General features: G+C 41.5%; 2 protein-coding genes across 5 annotated transcripts; one reads left to right on the plus strand and one right to left on the minus strand.

Moving 5' to 3' along the window:
* Window positions 1–1252: 1252 nt before the first annotated feature.
* Window positions 1253–20197, minus strand: LOC110525715 (transcobalamin-2). Of its 2 annotated transcripts, XM_021606093.3 has the most exons (10): window positions 19956–20078; window positions 19626–19693; window positions 4943–5135; window positions 4522–4691; window positions 4235–4387; window positions 3910–4079; window positions 2488–2662; window positions 2200–2380; window positions 1877–1995; window positions 1253–1688 (listed from the first exon to the last, which is right to left on the minus strand). In XM_021606093.3, exons 2-10 carry the CDS (start codon window positions 19681–19683, stop codon window positions 1627–1629), a joined length of 1281 nt encoding a protein of 426 aa, XP_021461768.3. In that variant the 5' UTR covers window positions 19684–19693; window positions 19956–20078; the 3' UTR covers window positions 1253–1626. The 2 variants fall into 2 exon arrangements, with proteins under 2 accessions (XP_021461768.3, XP_090093754.1); XM_090237628.1 differs by lacking the exon at window positions 19626–19693 and having other exon boundaries at window positions 19956–20197.
* Window positions 19216–23199, plus strand: LOC110525716 (coiled-coil domain-containing protein 117). Of its 3 annotated transcripts, none has more exons than XM_036979853.2 (6): window positions 19216–19289; window positions 21014–21162; window positions 21291–21341; window positions 21456–21731; window positions 21928–22068; window positions 22585–23199. In XM_036979853.2, the coding sequence occupies exons 1-6, from the start codon at window positions 19275–19277 to the stop codon at window positions 22811–22813; spliced, it is 861 nt and encodes a 286-aa protein (XP_036835748.2). In that variant the 5' UTR covers window positions 19216–19274; the 3' UTR covers window positions 22814–23199. The 3 variants fall into 3 exon arrangements, with proteins under 3 accessions (XP_036835748.2, XP_021461769.3, XP_021461770.3); XM_021606094.3 differs by lacking the exon at window positions 19216–19289 and adding an exon at window positions 20061–20249; XM_021606095.3 differs by lacking the exon at window positions 19216–19289 and adding an exon at window positions 20069–20221.
* The last annotated feature ends 3605 nt before the right edge of the window (window positions 23200–26804 follow it).

Below are 26804 nucleotides of genomic sequence, written 5' to 3' on the forward strand. Positions count from 1 at the left end.
AAAGTATATATGGCAGCTATCTCTGTGGATCATGATCACATTGCAGGTGCATCACCAGGGGGCACACCCTCTAATCGCAAATCATGAAAAGTTCCCGCAGGCTACAGCCCCCCCAAGGCTCCTTCAGTACCCTCATGTGAGTTAAATGTTGTCCTACGATCACTTATGAGTCCACCATTTGAGCCCCTGTCTTCACCTGAGCTATGTGAGCTCTCAGTCACGACTGTCTTCCATAGAGAAGGCTATTGTTTCAGCCAAGCATTTGGGAGAATTACATGCATTTTCTACTCATGCTTCATGCCTCCCTTTAGCAGAAGACGGATCTAAGGCAGTGCTTTGGCAAATTCCAGCATTCTTACCTAAGGTGCTTTCATTAGGTGAGCTATTAAAAATGTTCAACCAGGAAATGGCAGAGCAATTTCTGCATATTGCATCTTTAAGGTTAAGCATAGGGTTAGCAGTGTGGTTCAGTTAAGCGTTAAGGTTAAAATCTGATTTTAAGAAGATACATTGTAGAAATAGGCAGGGTTTATGTGGCTGTGGTGACGACCCTCATCTGACAATTGCTTGCCAACAGGGATGTTTTGGGTCGTCACTAGTTACCACAGCCACAAATAGCTAAACCTTGCCTATTTCTACAATTTCAAATCAAAATCATTTGTCACATGATTTGTAAACAGATGTAGACTAACAGTGAAATGCTTAGTTACGGGCCTTTCCAACAATGTAGATACATTTTTTTTTAACAATAACGTGAATAATAAATACACAATGAGTAACGATAGATTGGTTAACTTCTCTTCTAAAAATCTGATTTGAAACTTCATGCCTAACCTTAAAACCACATCTTTGTTTTGAGTAATTTTTACAATAAAGCCTATTTTTACGTTGTGTCTGTGGTAACTAGTGATGTTTTGGACAGGCAGACCATACTGGTCGTTGGGCAGACAGTTTTTATTATACCTCATTCAGGCAGACACCTAATTTCCACTTGTCAAAACGCTTGTACAGCTTGTACATAGCTCCTGCCACCTGCTTTCAGACACCTAATCCTGAATTTCAAGCTATGTGTGAAATTCAGGGGTGATGTGAGGTAATTTGACTTTAATTTCATTCTCACCTCCACTTTATCAGAATTATTTACTAATACAAATGACTGGAGAATAGGCTTAGCCCATTTCTTTTTGGAAACAATGGCCACCCCAACCCTTAATACTATACTGCTAAAATGAAGAAATAAAGCAGACAAATATAGCCAAAGGTTTATCTTGTTTATTCAAATGCAAAATGTTTAAACCATACATTAAAACAAAAAAATAGTATGAAATGTTAAGTATAAAAAGGCAATTATATTCTCTATAAATGTTCATTCATAATGTGTTTTTAATCCATAGAGGTAAAAGTAAAGAAAGTCATGAGTCTCTGCTAAAATTCATATTCACTGGGGAAATGAATCAAGTCCATAAAAGTTGTTGCAAACCTTTGAGCTAAGATCTCTACAATTTTTTTACTCCAAAATATCCTAGTACATGACACTACAAATCACATTATTGAGCTGGATTGCTTCAACATCAGATAACTTGACATGACACCTTTTCAATCACTGTGCTTCAAACATCTTGATTCTCAGTAGCTGGTGTTTTGGATGGTGATCTGTTGAGCCGTCTCAATCTTGAAGTCTTTGATACCTAATGAGAGAAACCAAATCATTGTTTGATTTCCTTCCTACTGTGACTAAATATCAATGTTTGGATGAAAGCAATTAAGACATTCATTGTATTGTTGAGCAATAACTAGTACCGACATAGGAAAGTTGTGTATTTTGCATGTACATTTGTGTATGTGTTTCCTATGCCATATAACCCTCTGTTCTCACCCTGGCTGAGAGTGTTGCCGTCTGACGAGAGGCGCCAGTATCTACGGTCGGTCTGTCGAGCCCGTTCCCCATTCACCACGCTCAGGAAGGGTCCCCACAGGCTGGGCTCCTTCTCAAACCTGCAGTGTAGGCAGAGGACGGAGCAAGGAGGAGAGTTCATCATGTTAAACTTGTGATACGACACTAAGCTATTCACCACCACACTGCGAAGTTCTACAACATTTTCTGAGTTGTAGCAATGTAAATAAGACAAATTAGCTCTCCAAAAGTATCTTGTTTAAGATATCAACCAAAATAACCATAAAAGCGCCCCATTAACTCACGTGAAGCCAATGTTCTGCTTTTGAAGGAGTTCAAGGGCATAAACCAACGAGGTGCCCGTTGGCACATCAACAGAATAGACATCAGGAGCCCCATGTGATTTGACCACCTCCAACTTCAGGGCTACTTTGGTATTGCGCTGTAACACCCTCACTGGCTTCCTGGCCTCCAGGACCAGGCTGTCTGTAGAGGAAAACCCAACCAAGCAGAGGCAGTAAGTAAGAGTGAGGAGGATCACACCTCAAAAACAGATTGACCACTGTTGGGTTTGATGATAACGCAGCACTTGCCATCCTCATTGCGGCACTGCTTGCCCTTGACTTGCAGATAGGTATTTTGCTGGAGGGCAGGCAGAGTTTGGGACATGGCCATGGGGTTGAGATATGTTCCCTTCCTCACATCTGACCTCATGGCCTCCATTGAGGTAGAACACTCCTGCACCTGGCTGCCCATAGCCAGCAGGGCCTGGGACATAAAAAATCCTCAGCAATCTACACACAATACCCCATAATGACAAAGCAAAAAAACAAGTTTAGAAATTTTAGCAAATTAAAACAGGTACCTTATTTACATGAGTATTCAGACCCTTTGCTATGAGACTCGAAATTGAGCTCAGGTGCATCCTGTTTCCGCAACTTCATTGGAGTCCACCTGTGACCACCAAGACTCTTCCTAGAGCTGGCCGCCCAACCAAATTGAGCAATTGGGGGAAAAGGGCCTTGGTCAGGGAGGTGACCAAGAATCCGATGGTCACTCTGACAGAGCTCTAGAGTTCCTCTGTGGAGATGGGAGAACCTTCCAGAAGGACAACCATATCTCCACCAATCAGGTCTTTATGGTAGAGTGGCCAGGCCGAAGCCTCTCCTCAGTAAAAGGCAGGACAACCCACTTGGAGTTTGCCAAAAGGCACCTAAAGACTCAGACCATGAGAAACAAGATTCTCTGTTCTGATGAAACCAAGATTGAACTCTTAGGCCTGAATGCCAATTGTCACATCTGGAAGAAACCTGGCACCATCCCTACGGTGAAGCATCGTGGTGGCAGCATCATTCTGTGGGAACGTTTTTCAGTGGCAGGGACTGGGAAACTAGTCAGGATCAAGGCAAAGATGAACAGAGCAAAGTACAGAGAGATCCTTGATGAAAACCTGCTCCAGAGCCCCCAGGACCTCAGACTGGGGCAAAGGTTCACCTTCCAACAGGACAACGACCCTAAGCCCACAGCCAAGACAACACAGGAGTGTCTTCAGTGCAAATCTCTGAATGTCCTTGAGTGGCCCAGCCAGAGCCTGGACTTGAACCTGATCGAACATCTCTGGAGAGACCTGAAAATAGCTGTGCAGCAACGCTCCCCATCCAACTTGACAGAGCTTGAGAGGATCTGCAGAGAAAAATGAGTGAAACTCCCCAAATACAATTCCCCAAGCTTGTAGCATCATACCCAAGAAGGTGCTACAATAAAGTATTAAGTTAAGGGTCCTGATACTTATGTAAATGTGATCTTTTTTTGTTATTATAAATTAGCAAAAATGTCTTAACCTGGTTTTGCTTTGTCTTTATAGGGTATTGTATGTAGATTCATGAGGGGGGAAAAACTATTTAATACATTTTAGAATAAGGCTGTAATGTAACAAAACGTGGAAAAACTCAAGGGGTCTGAATACTTTCCAAAGGCACTGTAGGCCTAGTGGGGGGAAGTGACCCAGTCCTTACCTGCACTGCCAGGCCTGTGCTGAACTCATTGCCCATGTGGCCATCAGCCCGCCGGGAGTCCAGTAGCTTCTGCTTGATGATGCCAAGGGCCTTGTCAAGAGCCGCATCCTGCACCTGAGTGTCCGACTCCTTCAGGCACTGTAGGGCCATTCCAGCCATGGCAAACGTGTCTAAAGCAAGACAGAGGGGATGAAGCAAGGGTTTAGCATGAAATCACCTATAGAGAATCTGGTTGGAGGGAGCCAGTGTGAGGAAATACATTTTAACTGTAGGAAAGCAGAATCGGAGTTTGGAGATGCTCCTGGTTTTCCTTGGTCACACTTACCGATGCAATCGGAGTCTCCATGTTTGATATGTTCATGGTCTACAGCCCCGATGAGCTTCTTGCTGACATGAGAGTTGACTCTAACTCCACTCACACACAGTGCCAGCACGCCTAGAGAGTACTGGTAGTAATTTGTCAGAGGACGGTGACTGACTGCAGGAGAGAAAGACGGACACAAATACATATCAGATAAAATAATTCAATTGTAACAGCGACTGAGAACAAATAAAGTATATAGAGCATTAAGAAAGATGCTAAGGGTCAGGCGGAGGAATGAGGAGGCTTACAGGTGATGTGCTCTTTCTCCAGTGCCATCTGTCGCTTGAGCTGAGTTAGCAGGGTCTCGCTCCTCTGGTTGACGGTGAAGGTCAGGGTGTTGAGATCATAGCAGGAGGCCTTCAGGGCCAGAGTGTAAAGGGCCAGGAGACCCACCACTGGCTGGCTATTAGCCAGAGAGCTGAGAGCAGAGGATATAGGGTAAGGGGGAGATACAGGAGAGTTGTGATGGGTAAGGAAACTTCAATATAATCTCAAACGTATCAATTGTAAATACAGAACCAGAAACTGGATACAAATGCACTGCAGGTAGTTTTGAAGCCATTGACTACATAAAAGGACATTTGCACAACTAGGTCATTATCAAGCATGAAATACACAATGACATCTAGAAATGTGCAATAAAAGGGCTTTATAAATATGACCTTTTACCTCTCAATGTCATTGTGTAAATCTGTTTTGAGTGCATTCAGGTGATCACTCTCCTTGCCAAGGTTGTGGTGAGTGGACAGACGCAGGGACAGGTGCACACTCGGATTAGGGGATGTTTCCTGGTCCTCCAGAGAACGCAGCAGCTTCTTATTGAGTGAGAGGAGCAGCTCACTATGTTCCGATCCTACAGGATCTGGACACATAATATGGGTTGAAGCAACAACAGTAGCACATTATAACAAAAGTACAAGATGAATAACTTGCACAAGGATAACTTCCAATGTTACCAAAGATATGTTCAGAGATGTGACTAATAAACCTACAATAAGATTACAAAAGCCCAGCTGTGTGCTAACTGAGATTATATAAATATAGTATCCTCAGACTCTAATCTAGGTCAAAGCATTGCACAACCAGTGTTTCCTGTGCTGGATCAGCAATCATATGAAAAAGCAAAGACATCAGCAATGTAGTAACCACATTAATTTTCACAAGGCAGCCAATGTGTCCTTAAGCATGACTTCTCCAATCAGTGTTTCCTGTGTTTCAGCAATCATACACTAAGAAAAGCAAAGACATCAGCAACTTAATAACCAAATGAATTTCACAAGGTGGCCAATTTGGGTCGTTAAGCATGACTTCTCCCAATGTCACCTTGATGTAACTGACTCATACTAGGACAAAGTACAGGCTTCTCATCGTCAGTCTACCCTGGTCACTGTGATCCCAGTGCCAGTGGGGTTTCCCAGGAGCTAACAATAGTATGGTGGTAGACTGATGTACTGGTAAGAATGCCTTAGCAACATGAAATCAGTTATGTGCATCAAATTACAGAACTTTAACAGATCAGAGGTGGCACGACACAAGTGAGATTATTTTCATCACAGTAGATTTGTTCAACAAGAGGGGCTGTGCATTATCTATTCAGACACATCAAACAATTCATTGCAAAATCATTGAAAAGTCCTGCAGTGGACGAAGTGGATCAACGTTTACCAACTCTTAGCCCCGACATTCCTATGCTGTCCCTTGGACAACAGTCAAGTACATTTACAGTCTGTCGCGACTGTTGAATGAAATTCCATTTGAATTTACCCTGCCGATTGTCCGTGGGGTTGCTTCTTATAATAGGACAAAAGGATATCCAAATAATATCCAAAGGAACATATTAATAATTAGACTTTCCAAACATGGGCTTGCTGCAGGTGCCTGGCATAATATAACTTCCACTCTGCTTCACATCATTTTACTACATGTAAAAATGAATAGAATTTACACTTTATTTTATAAATTATTTAGCCATTTTAAACATTTTAACAGTATACCAGGAGTAATTGCTACTGTGATTCCTGAAATTATACTTTTGTTACATTGTTTGCTAGTTCAGCTGGTTAGCTCAGTCTTATTTATCACCAAACGTTGCTAACACTAGCTAGCTAGCAAACCACTTAATATAAACTTGTTTTCTCAATGTATGAATACTAGTTAAGTTAGAAATGTTATGAATACAACTCCCATTTGCTGTCAACATCAGGATATGATTTGAGAGCACTAGTTAGCTCCAAAAGTGGTTATAGCTTTGACTGGATGCGGACAGTGAATTCAGACCCGTTCAGTGGCCAGCTACACTACTAACAATTTTACCAGGTTACCGTGAAGCAATTGTAATGACAGTCTACCACAACATATCCAAGAGCTTCCTGATTAGCAAGGGGTAGTCAGGGTTTCATTTTATTGTGTATTAGAAAGACAGTTTGAGATAATTGAGAGGGGATTTCGCCAGTGGTTGAATGCGGAATTGGGTCATATTTATTCAACATTAGTGACACAGGGGGAGTGACGCTAGCTACGGATTTTTGTGCCGATGATGTCCAAGAGTATTGTTTAGCAAGATGGCGCCGACAGAGATGGTCGCCTAACGTCCTTAGGAAACTACGCAGTAATGTTTTTTTAATGTATTATATCTTACATTAGCCCAGAAAATCTTAAGTGTTATTACACACACCTGGGAAGAACTACTGGATATAAGAGCGACGCCAACTTACCAACATTAGGACCAGGAATACGACTTTCCCAAAACTGATCCTTTGTTTGGACCTCCACCCTGGACATTGGATCTAATCCCAGAGGCCGACCCAAAACGACGTTGTCGCCGCAGGAGGGGGCGGCAGGGTAGCCTTGTGGTTAGAGCGTTGGACTAGTAACCGAAAGGTTTCATGTTCAAATCCCCGAGCTGACAAGATACAAATCTGTCGTTCTGCCCCTGAACAGGCAGTTAACCCACTGTTCCTAGGCCGTCATTGAAAATAAGAATTTGTTCTTAACTGACTTGCCTCGTTAAATAAAGGTAAAATAAAAAAAATGTTAAAAAAGACGGAGCGGCCTCCTGGTCAGACTTAGAAGGCGAGCCCACCATCCACTGCTTCCGAGCATGTTACTTGCCAATGTCCAGTCTCTAAACAACAAGGTGGACGAAATTAGGGCACGAGTTGCCTTCCAGAAAGACAGAGATTGTAACATTCTCTGTTTCACGGAAACATGGCTCACTCGGGATATGTTGTCAGAGTCGGTACAGCCACCGGGTTTCTTCATGGGTCGCGCCGACAAAAACAAATATCTCTCTGGTAAGAAGAAGGGCGGGTGCGTATGCCTCATGATTAACGACTCATGGTGTAATCATAACAACATACAGGAACTCAAGTCTTTTTGTTCACCGGACCTAGAATTCCTTACAATCAAATGCCGACCGCATTATCTCTCTTCGATTATAGTCACAACCGTGTATATCCCCCCCAAGCAGATACCTAGACGGCCCTGAAAGAACTTCACTGGACTCTATGTAAACTGGAAACCATATATCCTGAGGCTGCATTTATTGTAGCTGGGGATTTTAACAAAGATAATTTGAGAACAAGGCTACCTAAATTCTGCCAGCACATTGACTGTTGTACCCGCTCAAGCAAAACACTGGACCACTGCTACTCTAACTTCTGCGATGCATACAAGGCCCTCCCCCGCCCTCCCTCCCTTCGGCAAATCTGACCATGACTCCATCTTTTTGCTCCCCTCCTATAGGCAGAAACTAAAACAGGAAGCGCACGTGCTTAGGTATATGCAACGCTGGTCTGACCAATCGGATTCCACGCTTCAAGATTGCTTCGATCACGTGGACTGGAATATGTTCCGGGTAGCCTCAGACAATAACATTCACAGTAACATCCACAGACGATGCAATCACCATCACACTGCCCTATCCCATCTGGACAAGAGGAATACCTATGTAAGAAGGCTGTTCATTGACTACAGCTCAGCATTCAACACCATAGCACCCTCCAAAGGTGGTGAAGGTAGGATACAACATCTCCACCCCGCTGATCCTCAATATTGGGGCCCCACAAGGGTGCATTCTCAGCCCTCTCCTGTACTCCCAGTTCACCCATGACTGCGTGGCCATGCACGCCTCCAACTCAATCATCAAGTTTGCAGAGGACACTACAGTGGTAGACTTGATTACCAACAACGACGAAACAGCCTACAGGGAGGAGGTGAGGGACCTCGGAGTGTGGTGCCAGTAAAATAACCTCTCACTCAATGTCAACAAAACAAAGGAGATGAGCAGAGGGAGCACCCCCTCATCCACATAGACAGGACAGTAGTGGAGAAGGTGGAAAGTTTTAAGTTCCTCAGCATACACGTCACAGACAAACAAATGGTCCACCCACACAGCATGGTTAAGGTGCAACAGCGCCAATTTGGCTTGTCACCTAAAACCCTCACAAACTTTTACAGATGCACAATCGAGAGCATCCTGTCGGGCTGTATCACCGCCTGGTAAGGGAACCGCACCGCCCTCAATCACATGGCTCTCCAGAGGGTAGTGTGGTCTGCACAACACATCACCAGGGGCAAACTACCTGCCCTCCAGGACACCTACAGCACCCGATGTCACAGGAAGGCCAAAAATATAATCAAAGGACAACAACCACCCGAGCCACTGCCTGTTCACCCCGCTATCATCCAGAAGGCGAAGTCAGTACAGGTGCATCAAAGCTGTGCCCGAGAGACTGACAAACAGCTTCTACCTCAAGGCCATCAGACTGTTAAATAGCCATCACTAACACAGAGAGGCTGCTGCCAACAGACTCAAATCACTGGCCACTTTAATAAATTGATTTAATAAAGGTATCACTAGTCTCTTTAAATAATGTCGCTTTAATGTTTACATATCCTACATTACTCATCTCGTGTATATACTGTATTGTGTATATACAAGCATTTCGCTACACTCGCATTAACATCTGCTAACCATGTGTATGTGACAAATAAAATTGGATTTTATACCATCTATTGCATTTTGCCTATGCCGCACAGCCATCACGCATCCATATTTATATGTACAGTTGAAGTCAGAAGTTTACATACACTTAGGTTGGAGTCATTACAACTCCACACATTTCTTGTTAACAAACTATAGTTTTGACAAGTTGGTTAGGACATCTACTTTGTGCATGACACAAGTAATTCTTCTGACCCAATTCCAGTGGGTCTTAAGTTTACATTCACTAAGTTGACTGTGCCTTTAAACAGCTTGGAAAATTCCAGAAAATGATGTCATGGCTTTAGAAGCTTCTGAATTGGCTAATTGACATCATTTGAGTCAATTGGAGGTGCATCTGTGGATGTATTTCAAGGCCTACCTTCAAACTCAGTGCCTCTTTGCTTGACATCATGGGAACATCAAAACAAATCAGCCAAGACCTCAGACAAAAAAAATTGTAAACCTCCACAGGTCTGGTTCATCCTTGGGAGCAATTTCCAAATGCCTGAAGGTACCACGTTCACCTGTACAAACAATAGTACACAAGTATAAACACCACGGGACCACAAAGCCATCATACCGCTCAGGAAGGAGACGTGTTCTGTCTCCTAGAGATTAACGTACTTTGGTGCGAAAAGTGCAAATCAATCCCAGAACGACAGCAAAGGACCTTGTGAAGATCCTGGAGGAAACAGGTACAAAAGTATCTATATCCACAGTAAAATGAGTCCTATAGCGACATAACCTGAAAGGCCGCTCAGCAAGGTAAAAGCCACTGCTCCAAAACCTCAATAAAAAAGCCAGACTACGGTTTGCAACTGCACATGGGGACAAAGATTGTACTTTTTGGAGAAATGTCCTCTGGTCTGATGAAACTAAAATAGAACTGTTTGGTCATAATGATCATTGTTGTGTTTGGAGGAAAAAGGGGGAGGCTTGCAAGCCGAAGAACACCATCCCAACCTTGAAGCACGGGGGTGGCAGCATCATGTTGTGGGGGTGCTTTGCTGCAGGAGGGAATGGTGCACTTCACAAAATAGATGGCATCATGAGGAGGAAAATGATGTGGATATATATATATACACATATATTTTTTGTTTTGTTTTTTTTGTTGTTGAATTTTACCCCTTTTTCTCCCAAATTTCATGGTATCCAATTGTTAATAGCTACTATCTTGTCTCATCACTACAACTCCCGTACGGGCTCGTGAGAGACGAAGGTTGAAAGTCATGCGTCCTTGATACACAACCCAACCAAGACGCACTGCTTCTTAACACAGCGCGCATCCAACCTGGAAGCCAGCCGTACTAATGTGTCGGAGGAAACCCTGTGCACTTGGCAACACTTGGCGCGCTAACCAAGGTTGCCAGGTGCACAGTGTTTTTTCAATATTTTTATTGAATATTCGAAACATACAGTATACTTGCAGTGAAGCCTCTCAAGAACTACATCATACTAGCCATCTTCTTGGGGGGAGGGACTGTGGGAGGTGTCTCGAATGGTTGAGGGACAGCTATTGGGGAACTGTGGGGGGATCTTGGAGGTTTCGGGTTCACGTTTTTTGGTCTGGTGGTAGATTGGTCATCCACATTCAGAGCGACACACAGAAGCCTCCAGGGTCAATGCCCTGCTCAAGGGCATGTTGACCGATCTACCACCAGGCCAAAAACCATGAACCCGAAGCCTCCAAGATCCCCCCCCCCCCCCCCCACAGTTCCCCAATAGCTGTCCCTCAACCATTCGAGACCCCTCCCATAGTCTGCCCCCAAGAGGAAAAATAAAAAATACAATTGATTCCATTCCCCCAAGAAACCCCCAATGCACCAACAACCAAGAGAATGAACTAAAGAGAAAAAAGGAAAAGACAAAACAGCAAACACCAATGCAAAAAAAAATATATATAAAAAATAATGAATTTAAAACAAAGGACATCAAGGACAACTAAAATCATAACAGCAATGCCAACTGTATATGTGTGTGTACATGTCTGGCACTATTACATGCATGTGTCTGTTCTTGTATGTGTTTATTTCAGAGTGTGTGTATATATATGCATGTGTACAAACACCTGCACGGCATCAGCCTCAGGAAAACCGGCAGTAGTTGTAAAAACTGCCACTTAGTGTCATTCAAATGTACTTTTTATTACGTTATTATTTTTTTTAAATCTTTGACCAGCTCCTACACAGCAACTCCACTCCCACTTGTCTCCAATTCCACATCCCAACACTCAGCTTCCCTCAGCCCATCCCATCAATCTCTGCTGGCCAACCACCTCGGGTTTCTATGCAACACATATCTTTCAACTATGCTGTGATGTTTAACGTACAATTTCAATCTAATCGAATATAATCCACAGATTGCGAGTTGAAGATAAATACTCTTAGTAAAAGTATTAGTAATTGACTGGCCCGGTCTCTCCAGATCTCCTAACAGTACTATTTCTAGGGTCAATTTTGGATCAATGCTATGCATTTTCAGCCATTCCTGAACCCAGAAACAGGCTACCTGAGGGCAATACCAAAATAAATGGTCTATTGATTCTGTATTCTCACAACAAAATCTGCAGAGCTTCGATGATATTATCCCCAAATATTCAACATTTTGTTGGTGGCAAGAATTCTATATAATAATTTTAGCTGAAACTTGGTTTTTCAATCTGTAAGGCACAGTTGTCAACATCCTGGTCCTCAAATGAAACTGGTATACTTTCCTATTTATGCTATTTTTATTCCGCCGCCAATTTTGATCCTTTATATTGGGCAGACAGGCCAGTTCCCTACCTCCTCCCGCTGCCACCTGCCTCCTCCAGTCATGATCCTTTATATTGTGCAGACAGGCCAGTTCCCTACCTCCTCCCGCTGCCACCTGCCTCCTCCAGTCATGATCCTTTATATTGGGCAGACAGGCCAGTTCCCTACCTCCTCCCGCTGCCACCTGCCTCCTCCAGTCATGATCCTTTATATTGGGCAGACAGGCCAGTTCCCTACCTCCTCCCGCTGCCACCTGACTCCTCCATTTTGGGGGTAATGCTGTAATCAATTGTTTGTATTCTTGGATTGAGCAGACCTTCCCGTACAATTCTGATAACTCCATGAAGGACATAACTCTACCATTCCAATTTACAATATCATTTAAGAACAAAATACCCTTTTCAAACATCTTTCCCATAAATACAGGTATTTTATCAACTAGCACATGAGATCAGCCATAATATTTGTTCTATCTTTTCAGGGGGGTGAAATTTAAACATTTTAGCCAGCTCTGCAATGCTTGTTTGAAAAAGAGAGATACGTTTTTCAACGTATCATTTTCAATTAATCGAAAATGAGACTTGGCAATCTGCAAAAAAGGCAATTTTTAAACAATGGATGAGCTTTTCTTAGTAATCTAATTGAGAACCATTTGGGGTTCAAATAAAACTTTTGAATGAGTGAAGCTTTTCGAGAGGTTTAGCGCTTTTATATATAATAATCTCAACCCAACCCAATTCATATTCATTATATAGATAGGCACGTTTTATTTTGTTTGGTTTAGTGTCCCAGAAAGCGAAATATTTTTTGCTCATATGATTTGAAAAACAAATCATCAGGAGTAGGCAGTAAGTAAGTGAGTAAACAGATATGACTAAGGAGTTAATCAGGGCAATTTATAGACAGGTATTTACCTCTCCATGCTTGCAGGATCTTGTCTAAGTTTTCTATTGAAACTCATTGTGGAAAGCTTATTTCTATCTTTTGTGATATGAATACCGAGTATGTCTACTTCACCATCAGCCCATTTCTATCCTTCTTAATGAGTTTGAGCCAATCAGTTGTGTTGTGACAAGGTAGGGGGGTATACAGAAGATAGCCCTATTTGGTAAAAGACCAAGTCCATATTATGGCAAGAACAGCTCAAATAAGCAAAGAGAAATGACAGTCCATCATTACTTTAAGACATAAAGGTCAGTCAATACGGAACATTTCAAGAACTTTGAAAGTTTCTTCAAGTGCAGTGGCAAAAACCATCAAGTGCTATGATGAAACTGGCTCTCATGAGGACCGCCACAGGAAAGGAAGACCCAGAGTTACCTCTGCTGCAGAGGATAAGTTCATTAGAGTTACCAGCCTCAGAAATTGCAGCCCAAATAAATGCTTCCGAGTTCAAGTAACAGACATATCTCAACATCAACTGTTCAGAGGAGACTGTGTGAATCAGGCCTTCATGGTCAAATTGCTGCACAGAAACCACTCATAAAAAGGACACCAATAAGAGGCTTGTTTGGGCCAAGAAACATAAGCAATGGACATTAGACCAGTGAAATTTGTCCTTTGGTCTGGAGTCCAAATTTGAGATTTTTGGTTCCAACCGCAGTGTTTTTGTGAGACTCAGTGTGGGTGAACGGATGATCTCCACATGTGTATTTCCCACCGTAAAGCATGGAGGAGGTGTTATGCTGTGGGGGTGCTTTGCTGGTGACACTGTCTGTGATTTATTTAGAACAAAGCACACCATCTGGTTTGGGCTTAGTGGGACTATCATTTGTTTTTCACAGGACAATGACCCAACACACCTCCAGGCTGTATAACCAAGGAGAGTGATGGAGTGCTGCATCAGATGACCTGGCCTCTACAATCCCCCGACCTTAACCAAATTGAGATGATTTGGACCTCAGAGTGAAGGAAAAGCAGCCAACAAGTGCTCAGCACTTGGGAACTCCTTCAAGACTGTTGGAAAAGCATTCCAGGTGAAGCTGGTTGAGAGAATGCAGAGTGTGCAAAGCTGTCATCAAGTCAAAAGGTGACTATTTGAAGAAACTCATATATTTTGATTTGTTTAACACTTTTGGTTACTACATGATTCCATGTGTTATTTCATAGTTTGTCTTCACTATTAATTCTACAATGTAGAAAATAGTACAAATAAAGAAACACACTTGTATGTATAGGTGTTCTAAAACGTTTAACCAGTAGTGTGTGTATATAAATATAAATAAATAGTGTGGCCGATGCCGCCCCTCAATCTCTGATTCTCCTCTGGGTGCAATATTAAGTGTGCCTAGAGGCTATTTAGTGTGCTTTAAATCAAATTATTTAAAGCATAGCCTACGAAGTGCATACTCAGAAGCACAGAGCAAGTTATATTTCTAAGAGAGCTGCTGGTATGGTGTAAATGAAACTAGGCTGCATTACACAGAGCCCTGCCCTGCTCTGCTTTTGCTGATCAAAAACATTCAGTGCTGCTTAATCAATGGCTGTGCTGTGTAGGGCTACAGTGGAAATTCAGGTAGGAGAGTCAAAAGTTTCTTCCGTAAATCTTTGCTTTTTATTAGGCCTAGTCCAAAAATTGCACCTTTGCGCAGACTAGCCCTAGCTTATGTTCTGTTTAGTTAGAGAAGGAAAGTGCAAAGATGAGAAGGAGGTCCGGAGGTCAACATTGATAGCTTGCTACTACTATACTGAACAAAAATAAAAAATGCCACAAGCAACAATTAACGATTTTACTGAGTTACAGTTCATGTAAGGAAATCAGTTAATTAAAATAAATTCAATTGGGCCTAATCTATGGATTTCACATGACTGGGCAGGGGCCCAGCCATGGGTGGGCCTGGGAGGGCTTATGCCCACCCACTAGGGAGTCAGGCCAACCTACTGGGGAGTCAGGCCCATCCAATCATACATTTTACCGCACAAAAGGGCTTTATTACAAACAAATAATAAATACTCCTCGTTTCATCAGCTGTCCAGGTGGCTGGTCTCAGACAACCCCGCAGGTGAAGAAGCTGGATGTGGAGGTCCTGGGCTGGCGTGGTCTGCAGTTGTGGGGCCGGTTGGACATACTGCCAAATTCTCTAAATTGACGTTGGAGGTGGCTTATCGTAGATAAATTACCATTCAATTCTCTGGCAACAGCTCTGGTGTACATTCCTGCAGGCAGCAAGCCAATTGCACACTCCCTCAACTTCAGACATCTGTGACATTGTGTTGTGTGATAAAACTGCACATTTTAGAGTGACCTTTTATTGTACCGGCCCAAGGTGCACCTGTGTAACGATCATGCTGTTTAATCAGTTTATTTATATTCCACACCTGTCAGATGGATGAATTATCTTGGCAAAGGAGAAATGCTCACTAACAGGGATGTAAACACATTTGTGCACAACATGAGAGAAATAAGCATAAGCTTCTTTCTGTGCATATGGAAAATGTCTGGGATCTTTTGTGAAACATGAGACCAACACTTTACATTTATATTTTTGTTCAGTATATTATTGATTTTATTAAAGTCCATATGTTTCTTGCCCATAATATATTTATCAGAGTTAATGATTAGAGTAACTTAAACTGTGGTCCTGAAGCTTCAAGCAGCACAATCAATCAGAAATGGATTGCTCATGAAAGTAGGCATAGTTCATTTCAACTGTCTTCATTTTAATTAAGCTTTACTAACAACAAGAGGGCTTTGTGTTGGAGCTTATTTCTTCCTATTTAAGAAATAAGAGGTAGGCCTACCTGTTTGACAGATGTAAATTAGGCTATAGGCTGCTACAGTGCCTTGCGAAAGTATTCGGCCCCCTTGAACTTTGCGACCTTTTGCCACATTTCAGGCTTCAAACATAAAGATATAAAACTGTATTTTTTTGTGAAGAATCAACAACAAGTGGGACACAATCATGAAGTGGAACGACATTTTATGGATATTTCAAACTTTTTTTAACAAATCAAAAACTGAAAAATTGGGCGTGCAAAATTATTCAGCCCCCTTAAGTTAATACTTTGTAGCGCCACCTTTTGCTGTGATTACAGCTGTAAGTCGCTTGGGGTATGTCTCTATCAGTTTTGCACATGGAGAGACTGAAATTTTTTCCCATTCCTCCTTGCAAAACAGCTCGAGCTCAGTGAGGTTGGATGGAGAGCATTTGTGAACAGCAGTTTTCAGTTCTTTCCACAGATTCTCGATTGGATTCAAGTCTGGACTTTGACTTGGCCATTCTAACACCTGGATATGTTTATTTTTGAACCATTCCATTGTAGATTTTGCTTTATGTTTTGGATCATTGTCTTGTTGGAAGACAAATCTCCGTCCCTGTCTCAGGTCTTTTGCAGACTCCATCAGGTTTTCTTCCAGAATGGTCCTGTATTTGGCTCCATCCATCTTCCCATCAATTTTAACCATCTTCCCTGTCCCTGCTGAAGAAAAGCAGGCCCAAACCATGATGCTGCCACCACCATGTTTGACAGTGGGGATGGTGTGTTCAGCTGTGTTGCTTTTACGCCAAACATAATGTTTTGCATTGTTGCCAAAAAGTTCAATTTGGGTTTCATCTGACCAGAGCACCTTCTTCCACATGTTTGGTGTGTCTCCCAGGTGGCTTGTGGCAAACTTTAAATGACACTTTTTATGGATATCTTTAAGAAATGGCTTTCTTCTTGCCACTCTTCCATAAAGGCCAGATTTGTGTAATATACGACTGATTGTTGTCCTATGGACAGAGTCTCCCACCTCAGCTGTAGATCTCTGCAGTTCATCCAGAGTGATCATGGGCCTCTTGGCTGCATCTCTGATCAGTCTTCTCCTTGTATGAGCTGAAAGTTTAGAGGGACGGCCAGGTCTTGGTAGATTTGCAGTGGTCTGATACTCCTTCCATTTCAATATTATCGCTTGCACAGTGCTCCTTGGGATGTTTAAAGCTTGGGAAATCTTTTTGTATCCAAATCTGGCTTTAAACTTCTTCACAACAGTATCTCGGACCTGCCTGGTGTGTTCCTTGTTCTTCATGATGCTCTCTGCGCTTTTAACGGACCTCTGAGACTATCACAGTGCAGGTGCATTTATACGGAGACTTGATTACACACAGGTGGATTGTATTTATCATCATTAGTCATTTAGGTCAACATTGGATCATTCAGAGATCCTCACTGGGGCTGAATAATTTTGCACGCCCAATTTTTCAGTTTTTGATTTGTTAAAAAAGTTTGAAATATCCAATAAATGTCGTTCCACTTCATGATTGTGTCCCACTTGTTGTTGATTCTTCACAAAAAAATACAGTTTTATATCTCTATGTTTGAAGCCTGAAATGTGGCAAAAGGTCGCAAAGTTCAAGGGGGCCGAATACTTTCGCAAGGCACTGTATATCCATAGATTTGTGGGTCAATTCCTCCACCCACCACGCACTCTTTAAATAAGAGCCCTTCACTGACACGGAGGTAGGTTAAGTTAAAACCAAGACTCGAATTGAGAGGGCATGAGAGGGTATGCCATCCTCTTTATTATTATTAAAGCACATTAACCCCTTGTTAGCTTAAGATAAAATGATTCCAATTATATAAAGTGATCTATAACAACGCTTTGGTCTGCGATGCTTTATACTAAAAACAAGCTGTAAAATACCCGGGAAAGACATGACTCCGATGGGTTGGGTTAAGCCACAAAAGAAGAATAGCCAGCAGTTAAAGCTTGCATTTTTCTGCGTCGGTAGGCCTACTCTTTCTAGGGTGGAAAGGTAGACGCAACTTTTGAAAGAACCATGCTCAGATTCCTAATTACGTCTCAGATTTAATTATTTGCAAACAGGGACAGTTTTATTGCAAACACACACTGATTTGGCATTGGAGAAATATAACATGAACACATGGGCCTCGCTCTGTCCATTCCTAGCCTGTAATTCCGGTCAATTGTATGATATTAAAATATTCCGCTAATATATACAATTACGTAGAATTGCGTGAAATGTTTAAAATATATTTTCTCGGACCTGTAAATACGATAGATGCATGCAATGCTTTTACTATAAAGGAGATATTTTCACCCACAACTATCTGACTACCAAAATTCCTGCTTTACCATGTAATGCTTACAGGACGAAGAACAGTTTCTAAAACTGCATGTCAACGGCTTTTGTCCGGCCAAGAAGTGAGGGTAAACGGTAGGCATGTTCTCATTATTATTATTTTGGGTATAGGGGAGGGTCACTTGTTTTTCCCCCCCAAAGCGTTCAGAGAGGGTTTAGCTGAAGGGATTTATATTTAGCTGAAGGGAGGGACATAGTTTTCCTTTCAGAGGTTTGATTTTCTCCATGTAACCTCATTATAAATAAAGTGTACTCCCTTAACATATACTAAATAGTGTATCAGCTTTTCGTACAGAATAATACGAAAGGCTTTGAGTCCACGTTGCAACAGAATATAGCTCAGACTACATCGATTCAATACTTGGGTGTTTGATGTACTTTAAAAAACAAACACCTACCTACCGGTTTGTCCTCTGTAATTGCGTGCCTTTGTTTGCTGAAATACAATTTTTTCTTCAAATAAAATGTTACTGAAATACCACCACCGACTGTTTTCTTGTTGAGATTTAACTGGCATATGCCAAAAAAATAAACATTTTGTATTCACGCTGCCCTTGCCTTTGAATGAGGACTTAACTCTTTTGCCAGTTCACCTTACCCATTTTGTGAAATGAGTCCTCTTGCATTCACATTGTTATGTTTAGAAAATAGCCAATATCTGTTTCCAACATTCACTCAATGCACAAAATGCAGGACAAGCTATTCAATCAGAATGTGTTATGGACTGCTAGATACACCTACTTACATTTTGGAAGCTAATAGATTGCATTTAATAAAAAAAATGGATATAAAATAATTGTAATCAGAAGATACTATAAACATGTACATGTTTATAGTTAACAGAATAAATAGCAATACAATAACTGCAGAATAAATAATGCTGTAATTGAAAAGTGTACACCCAAGGTATGCTACTGCCCCTTTAAAGCTAGAACATATTTTGTACCCAATGTTGTGATACTGTCCAAATGTCTTCACACACTATTCAAACCCCATAATCAATAAACAGTTTATGAAGCTGTCTATAGATCACATATTGCAAACAAAAAAATTGAACTCCGCAATTAGGCATTTCTGGGAGTCCTTGACTATCGCTGATCAATATCCAAAAAAACAGCACACATTTCTTCCGGTGAACCTGCAGGATATTCTCTCTTGTGGCACCAACGTGAGGATTTATGGCAAGAGAAACGGTAAGCAGTAGGCTAGTGTGTGGTGCGTGAAAGTTGCGTTCACATTGTCCTAAAAACGGAACAGGACCGAGTTTCAACAAACAAAAGCATGCAACTACAGAGGATAAACATAGGTGGGCGTTTCATAAGTCATTTCTTTATATTGACCTTGAGCAAATCGATGTAATCTGAGCTACCACAAAGCCTGCATCGGCTCCACTGGTGAAGTTCATCAGAAACTTCCTTCACCATGGAGTAGAGTTTAGTCCGCTAGCGAAGACAGAGACTGCCAAGGAAAAGCAAATGTTCACCAATCAGGTGTTGTAAGATTGTGTTTCTGGGATAAATTATAGTTACCACAGGGGTCGCTTGCAACCAGTGCCAACAGTCCACTCACAATGTACAGGGCATACATTTTGACCAACCTTAGAGAGGTAAATAAAATAAAATTTAAAAAGTTAATCAATAGATGTTCATGTACAGTAGCCAACTAGTTATAGTGAAAATAAGTTTCCAACCTAACTTTCGATGAGGTAACTCAACCTCGTCCATAAATCTCTATGAACAGAGTTGCGTTTACTCGGCTGTCCATCCCTACCCTATTGTTGTTGATAGACAATATATTAACTAATCCTAAAATGTCACACATTATTCATCTTCTTAATGATCCAAATCGATGTCACTTACCTGTAGAGCGACCTTGTCGTGAAGACAAGAGGAGACCGCTTTCAACTTGATTTTATGTCGACATCACTTTCATGATCGTGTCAAGTGACCTGTTGTCTCAGAAGCGCATGCTCAATCTTTTCTAGAACGTCGACGACTTTTTTTTGCTCGATTAGATTCTTCATCAGCAGTTGCGCATTGTTTTGGTGGTTCTTAGCACCTCACTTCACTGCATTCATTCAATTTACTCTCAGAAAAGCTGAAAATGTGACAGCGAAAATAAAGAGGTAGATAAACGCAGTTAAAGTTATACAGGTATGTTTGTTAGCTAAATACGTTCAAACGTTCGAAGTTCAAGCGTTCAAACTGCAACATGGGTTCACAAGCAACAACAATAACAGGCAGGGGGCGGGTACGCTTATTGCTAACTGGCTAGCTACCTAAGTTAGTTAGTTAGCTTGCTAGCCATACATACACACGTAGCCCAAGACAAATATATTGTAGAAGTGCAAGGCAAGCCATTATTTACTGATTATTAAGGGCTACCTTTATGTAATGTTAAAGACTGCATTTATTCCTTGCAATTTAAGTTTGATAGGCAGCTAGTCAGCTGAATCCGCTAGCTTGCTAACGTTGGTAGTAATTTTAGCAAGCTTGCTAACTAGCTACCAAAAATTATACAGAACTAACCCTGTGGCTGTCTACGTTATGTAAACTAGTTAAATGTCAGGACCTGCTAACTTTATAACTTTACCACAACGCTAGACTAGAAGAGTGACAATTTACAAGATTCTGCGTTAGTAGCTACCTGAGTCGACATTAACTACAGTACAGTAAATAACTGTAATATTTGGTGACCAAAATAACAGCTATGCCTGCTGTACCAAAACATCTTACTTAGCTATATCCAACTGTTCATTACTGACAGCTACACACGTGCCTGTAAAATTGTTAATTTCTATAATAATCTATTTCTGTTTTCTAAGTTGGCCTTCTAGAACTCAATTTATCGTCCTTGTTTATGTCTGCTCATCTACCATTGAGGCTTTTGTTTAACCCTTCCACCTCAAATAAACCAGGAGCATCATCCCTGTCCCATGAGCAGCGAGCTGGGCTTTCTGCCTGCCATGTACTCATTCCCTGGCTTAATCAATGTCCCTGAAATGGGGATCAATATTGGCCCTGCAAATACCCGTCAACACCTACCGGGAGTGTCGCCCCCAAGCACGTGAGTAGAGTCTACTGATGGGAGCGCTGCACAATACACACAGGTGTAACAACCATGTGCTTTGCAGGAGATTTGCAAGACTCAGACTTGCTAGCATGTTGTCATTACATTTATTGTTATTTCTTCAGGAGTTGGGAGAGAAGATGCTTGAGAAAGCACAGGAGGAGAACAGATGATGAGTGAGTTAAGAATAGGAAAAATCTATAAAATGAACAGCAGTGTTTATTCTGCAGCACATGTTAGTTTCAAAGGACGAAATATTTACTCCAAATCAATATGTGTTTGTTCTCCAGAGGATGCAGTGCCAAAAAGAGGAGGCTGATGGGAGATGCAGGATGTGATCCTTTGGATGACCTCAGCCATAATGTGTGTCAGATCTGGCCACCAGGTAACAATGGCCCCCCTCTACCTGAATCAGCCAGCCAAGCACCTCCCCAGCACTGCCTGGGGACTCAGAACCTGGGGCTGCCCATATCCGGGTCTCCCTCCCGTCTGGTCCGTCCAGAAGCAGAAGGCTCCTGCATCGAGGTGGAGTCTGCTCATAGAAGACTGCAGGAGATTGAGGAAAGGTTAGCTATGAGAGACCTTATGAGGGCAATGTGGGAGATTCCAGTTTCTGTTATTGTCCATAACTCATCATAATTGCAATGTGCATTGGTACTGACTAACTTGTATTAGCATTACCACCATTTGTTTTGTCTTCACCATGCACTACACACTCTGCATACACACTGTCATACAGTGAAGTTAATCTTTTTCTGTCAGGATCAGTCTGGAGGATGATGATGATGACCTGGATGTGGAGCCAGCACCCAGGCGGCCAGTGCTGGTGATGTCTGACAGTCTGAGGGAGGGGCTTCAGCGTGGCATCAGTGACATTCTCCCCCACACTGTGGCCCAGTCTGTGTAAGTACTCCTCTCCTTCTCATCCCGCACCTCAGAGGAACATTTAACTCAAGTACCTACCTACCTGCAAGGTTTGATGGTAATACATACCTAAATTCTGCTCTCGAGGATTTCGCAGAAAAGAACACGTGGCACTTTAAAATCTGCAGTAAATATACTGATCACATTGTTACAATAATCTATTTTCTTTGCTGTTACACTAAATCTATCCAAATCAATGTAAGCACTCAAGGGTATGGTCATTTAAAAGATGGCTAGTCATTATTAGCCTGGTTCTGTATGGAATGCAGGCACATAATAATTTAAAAAAATTGGTGTGAACAAATCATGTGCTGTTACCACCAACTGAAAAAGTTGATAGCATCAGTGCCAACAGTGGGAAAAGTTAGCGTAGAACCTTAACCCGTCTGTCATGGTAGCCAGTAGTGAATAAATGTTAGAATTTAGGGAGGTGTCCACTATTTGTTTCTCTTTTTCAGTCCCGTTGTCTCACCTGTTTCTCTCCTGTTCCCGTAGGAGCCACTCCTGTATGGAGCTAGTAGTATGGCGCCTCCCAGAGGATGCGCTGTCTCGAAAGCTGAAAGACTCCCTGCAGAGGAAGCAGCAGACTACCAGCAGGCAGCCCCCGACCCCCAGTGCCCCTACCACTCAGATTCCCCTCACCCCCACAAACCCCTCAGGGGAGACGTACTGCAGCCCAGGGGCCGGGGCCCACAGCTCTGGAGACGAGGACATGGAGCTGTAGGGCTTTTGAGACCCAGCATCAGGAATGCCCAGAGTAGCTACAGGTCTCAGCCTTGGTTCACTTGGTTGGACCCTCAGAGAAGCCATGGAGAGACAGAAAAAACTACATAGACAGATCCAAAACTTCACAGTGATATGAACGTCTGCTTTGGATCAAGACCAGGCTGTTGGGCAGCATGGCACATGTATACCACTTGGCCAAAAGAGGGCAAGTACCCACTTTCTTTGTGTTACAGTCAGATAATACTGGATGTAAATAGCAACTGCCTCTAAAAAACAACTTCTCATTTAGAAAACAGCCCTATGTGTCATCAATATGAGTCAGAAACATTTATTCTACTGTCAAAATTGACTACAAAGTGTAAATAAACTCAGTCTCATCAAAAATAGACTTGTGGTCGTGACTGCATCACAATGTAAATGAATGTTGGGTTTGTTGTCGTTTTTTCTTCTTACCCAGAGTGGGAAGAACTCATGGATACAATTGTTATGTCTGCGTGCAGTTTGGAGATGATGGAAGTTAGCATGTCGTTATCTTTTTTTCTGGAAGTCTCCAGGTCAGAGTATGTGAGCGGAGCTTGAGTGGGGTGAGGAGCTGACCGTGCCCATTTGACTGGAGCATAGAGCAAGATTCCCAAAGGCTGGAGCATCAGCCTTCTCGCTCCAATAGCGCTCACTTCACGAGCTCAGGACATGCCTGGCCCAGCATGCATTTGTAGGCTACTTGTGTGCTGCTATATACCCTTGCTTTAGCTACTGTCATGGAGTTCACTAAATACTTTCATAAAGAAACTGATAAAACACACAGGTGCAAAATCAAGGTGACTTACAAAGATGAGGAGCAGGAAAGGGAGTGCAGTGATGTAGTGTCCTCAACTAAAGAGTCATTGTGGAATCTGAAAAGACACGTATCCCAAAAGCATGATGGTGTACTTACTATGTGCACATGCTAACAGAAAGGAATGAGGTGGGTAGCTGGCAAAGTGTGTCATTGTAGAAAAGTATTTATAAACCAAAAATCTGATCTCTTAAATGTTTTGTAAAAAAAAATATATTATCTATACAATAGGCCATCGTTGATTTTGGTCCAATAGGCCTGACATATTCCCGCTTTCAAGGAGCTTTCTGTTTTGACTGGGTTATTTTGCCTGAACCTTTAGGCCTACCTATATATAAAAAAATAGATACATCTCTGCCCAGCCTGGCAAGAGTGGCCAAAAGGGTGTTTAGCATCCCAGTGGCTCTGCAACCGCGGGGAGGATATTCTCCGCTGCTGGCCTGCTCTCCAGGCACTATCGCATGAGCCTGAAGCCACAAACTGGCCAATCTCTTGTTTCTAAAAATGAATTCAAAGGCACTGAGTCTAATAAGGCATTTTTATTTAATTTGTATTTCATTCTAAGTAAGTCACAGCCAATATGTACAATTTAATGGCTATAATGATTTAATACAATGAAATACTGAGCGCTTTATGTCCCTACCAGCCTAGTGTTGCACTCGCAAATGCTTCACAATGTATTTCTTTGTAGGCTATAGCCTTGAAATAATAAAAATAATATAGGAGTGCCAGAGTGACTGCACACCTCAGCTCACATATTCTGCTCCAGGTAGTACAGTAGCCAGCTCCTCACAACAGCAGGGAAATAGACCTTCTAACTACTCTAAAGTTGGGTGATGTTGGTCATTTTCAGTGCCTTCAGAAATGATTCACACCCCTTTACTTTTTCCACATTTTATTGTGATATAGCCTGAATGGAAAATGGATTCAATTGAGATTTTGTATCACTGGCCTACACATAATACCCTACCTATCATGTCAAAGTGGAATTATATATATATTTTTAAAAACTTTTACAAATTATTACAAAAATTCAAAGCTTAGTCAATAAGTATTCAATCGCTTGGTTATGGATAGCCTAAATAAATTCAAGAGTAAAATGTCACATAAGTTGCATGGACTCTATGTGTAATCATAGTGTTTACATCATTTTTGAATGACTACGTAATTTCTGTACCCCACTCATAGAATTATCTGTAAGGACCCTCAGTCGAGCAGTGAATTTCAAACAAAGATTCCAATGAAGGGCACCTATCGGTAGATTGGTAAAAAATTAAAAAGCAGACATTGAATATCCCTTTGAGCATGGTGAAGTTATTCATTACACTTTGGATGGTGTATCAATACACCCAGTCACCAAAAAGATACAGGGGTCCTTCCTAACTCAGGTTCCGGATAGGAAGGAAACCGCTCAGGGATTTCATCATGAGGCCAATGGTGATTTTAAAACAGTTTAATGGCTGTGATAGGAGAAAACTGAGGATAGATCAACAGCATTGTAGTTACTCCACAATACTAACCTAAATGACAGAGTGAAAAGAAGGAAGCCTGTACACAACACAAATATTCCAAAATGTGCATCCTGTTTGCAATAAAGCACTAAAGGAAAACTGCAACAAAAAAAATGTGGTAAAGAAATGAACATTATATCCTGAATACAAAGTGTTATGTTTGGGGCAAATCCTCTTTAGGTTGTTCCTCTTACCACTCTTTTCAAGCATGGTGGTGGCTGCATCATGTTATGGGAATGCTTGTCATCCGCAAGGACTAGGGATTTTTTTAGGATAAAAGAAACGGAATAGAGCTAAGCACAGGCACAATTCTAGAGGAAAACTTGGTTCAGTCTGCTTTCTAATAGACACTGGGAGACAAATTCACCTTTCAGCAGGATAATAACCTAAAACACAAAAAAAATATACACAAGTTGCTTACCAAGACGACCTTGAATATTCCTGAGTGGCCTAGTTACAGTTTGGACTTAAATCAGTTTGAAGAATTTAAAAAATAATAATATGCAAATATTGCACAAATACCCAGATGTACAATGCTCGTAGAGAATTAATTTGCAAAAATTTTGAAAAACATGTTTTCACTTTGTCATTACGGGGTATTGTGTGTAGATGGGTGAGGAACTGTTGAAGGATCTTTATCAATAATGACTAAATAATGTATACATTTGGTGAAGAGTTATAACTTACAGATTTATATGCTGTCGGTGGAAGAATATGTTGGTTCATAGGCCAAGAGGAAGGGTCAACAGACAACTCGTGATCACAGTGAAACTAACAACAGGAAATATGTCTGGTCCCCAACCAGGGAGGGGAGAAACCGTTGGGCGTGCAGTAGATTGTGTAACATATGGTAACATAAGATAAGCAATGTGTATGTGTTGGAATGGAATTAAAAAGCAGCTTTGTCATTGTCTTGGAGGAGGAGGGACATTTATGACGAAATGAGAGGTATATAAACCAATGTACATGAAATGATGGTTAGAGCTCTTGGGAATAAACACTATTGATTAATATTGAGACTTGATCGTTGTCTATTTTCTGCAAATAAGAACCTTACAAATTCTTAGAAACTGACAAAGTGTTTTGCTTTGTTATAATTGAGTTGGTTAATGAACATATTGGAATTGAATTCCTCTAACAGGAACACAAATCAATTTAAATGTAATTCTGCTGTAACACAACAAAATGTGGAATGTCAAGAGTTATGAATACTTTCTGAAGGCACTGTATAGTCTTACAAAGCTATAAATGGTCATCAATATTTTACAAATGAATGAGGCTAGCATGAAAGTAGATAAAGAGCTTCATTGCCAAAATCCTGAACTATCCCTTAAATTAAATGTATTTATTGATAATTAGAAACAATATTCTATCCATTTCCTCATTCTGTCCCGTTGTCGCACAAAGATGTATAGAGATAACGTTGTATCTGTCCCATTATGTCGTCTGAGTGTACGGGCAGCACCATTGAGACAGATACAACGTTGTCATCTATGTGACAACGGGACAGAATGAGGAAGCGAACCTCGTTTCTTATGATTATCAGTCAAATTCATAAATTCATAAAAATATTGATTAAATGTTGTAAAGCTATAAATTACCAAACACCCAGCTTTGGAGTAGCTAGGTCTATTTCCCTGTAT

This window comes from Oncorhynchus mykiss, chromosome 6 (genome assembly GCF_057628025.1).
Source record: "Oncorhynchus mykiss isolate SJ-2025 chromosome 6, ASM5762802v1, whole genome shotgun sequence".
NCBI classification, from domain to species: Eukaryota; Metazoa; Chordata; class Actinopteri; order Salmoniformes; family Salmonidae; genus Oncorhynchus; species Oncorhynchus mykiss.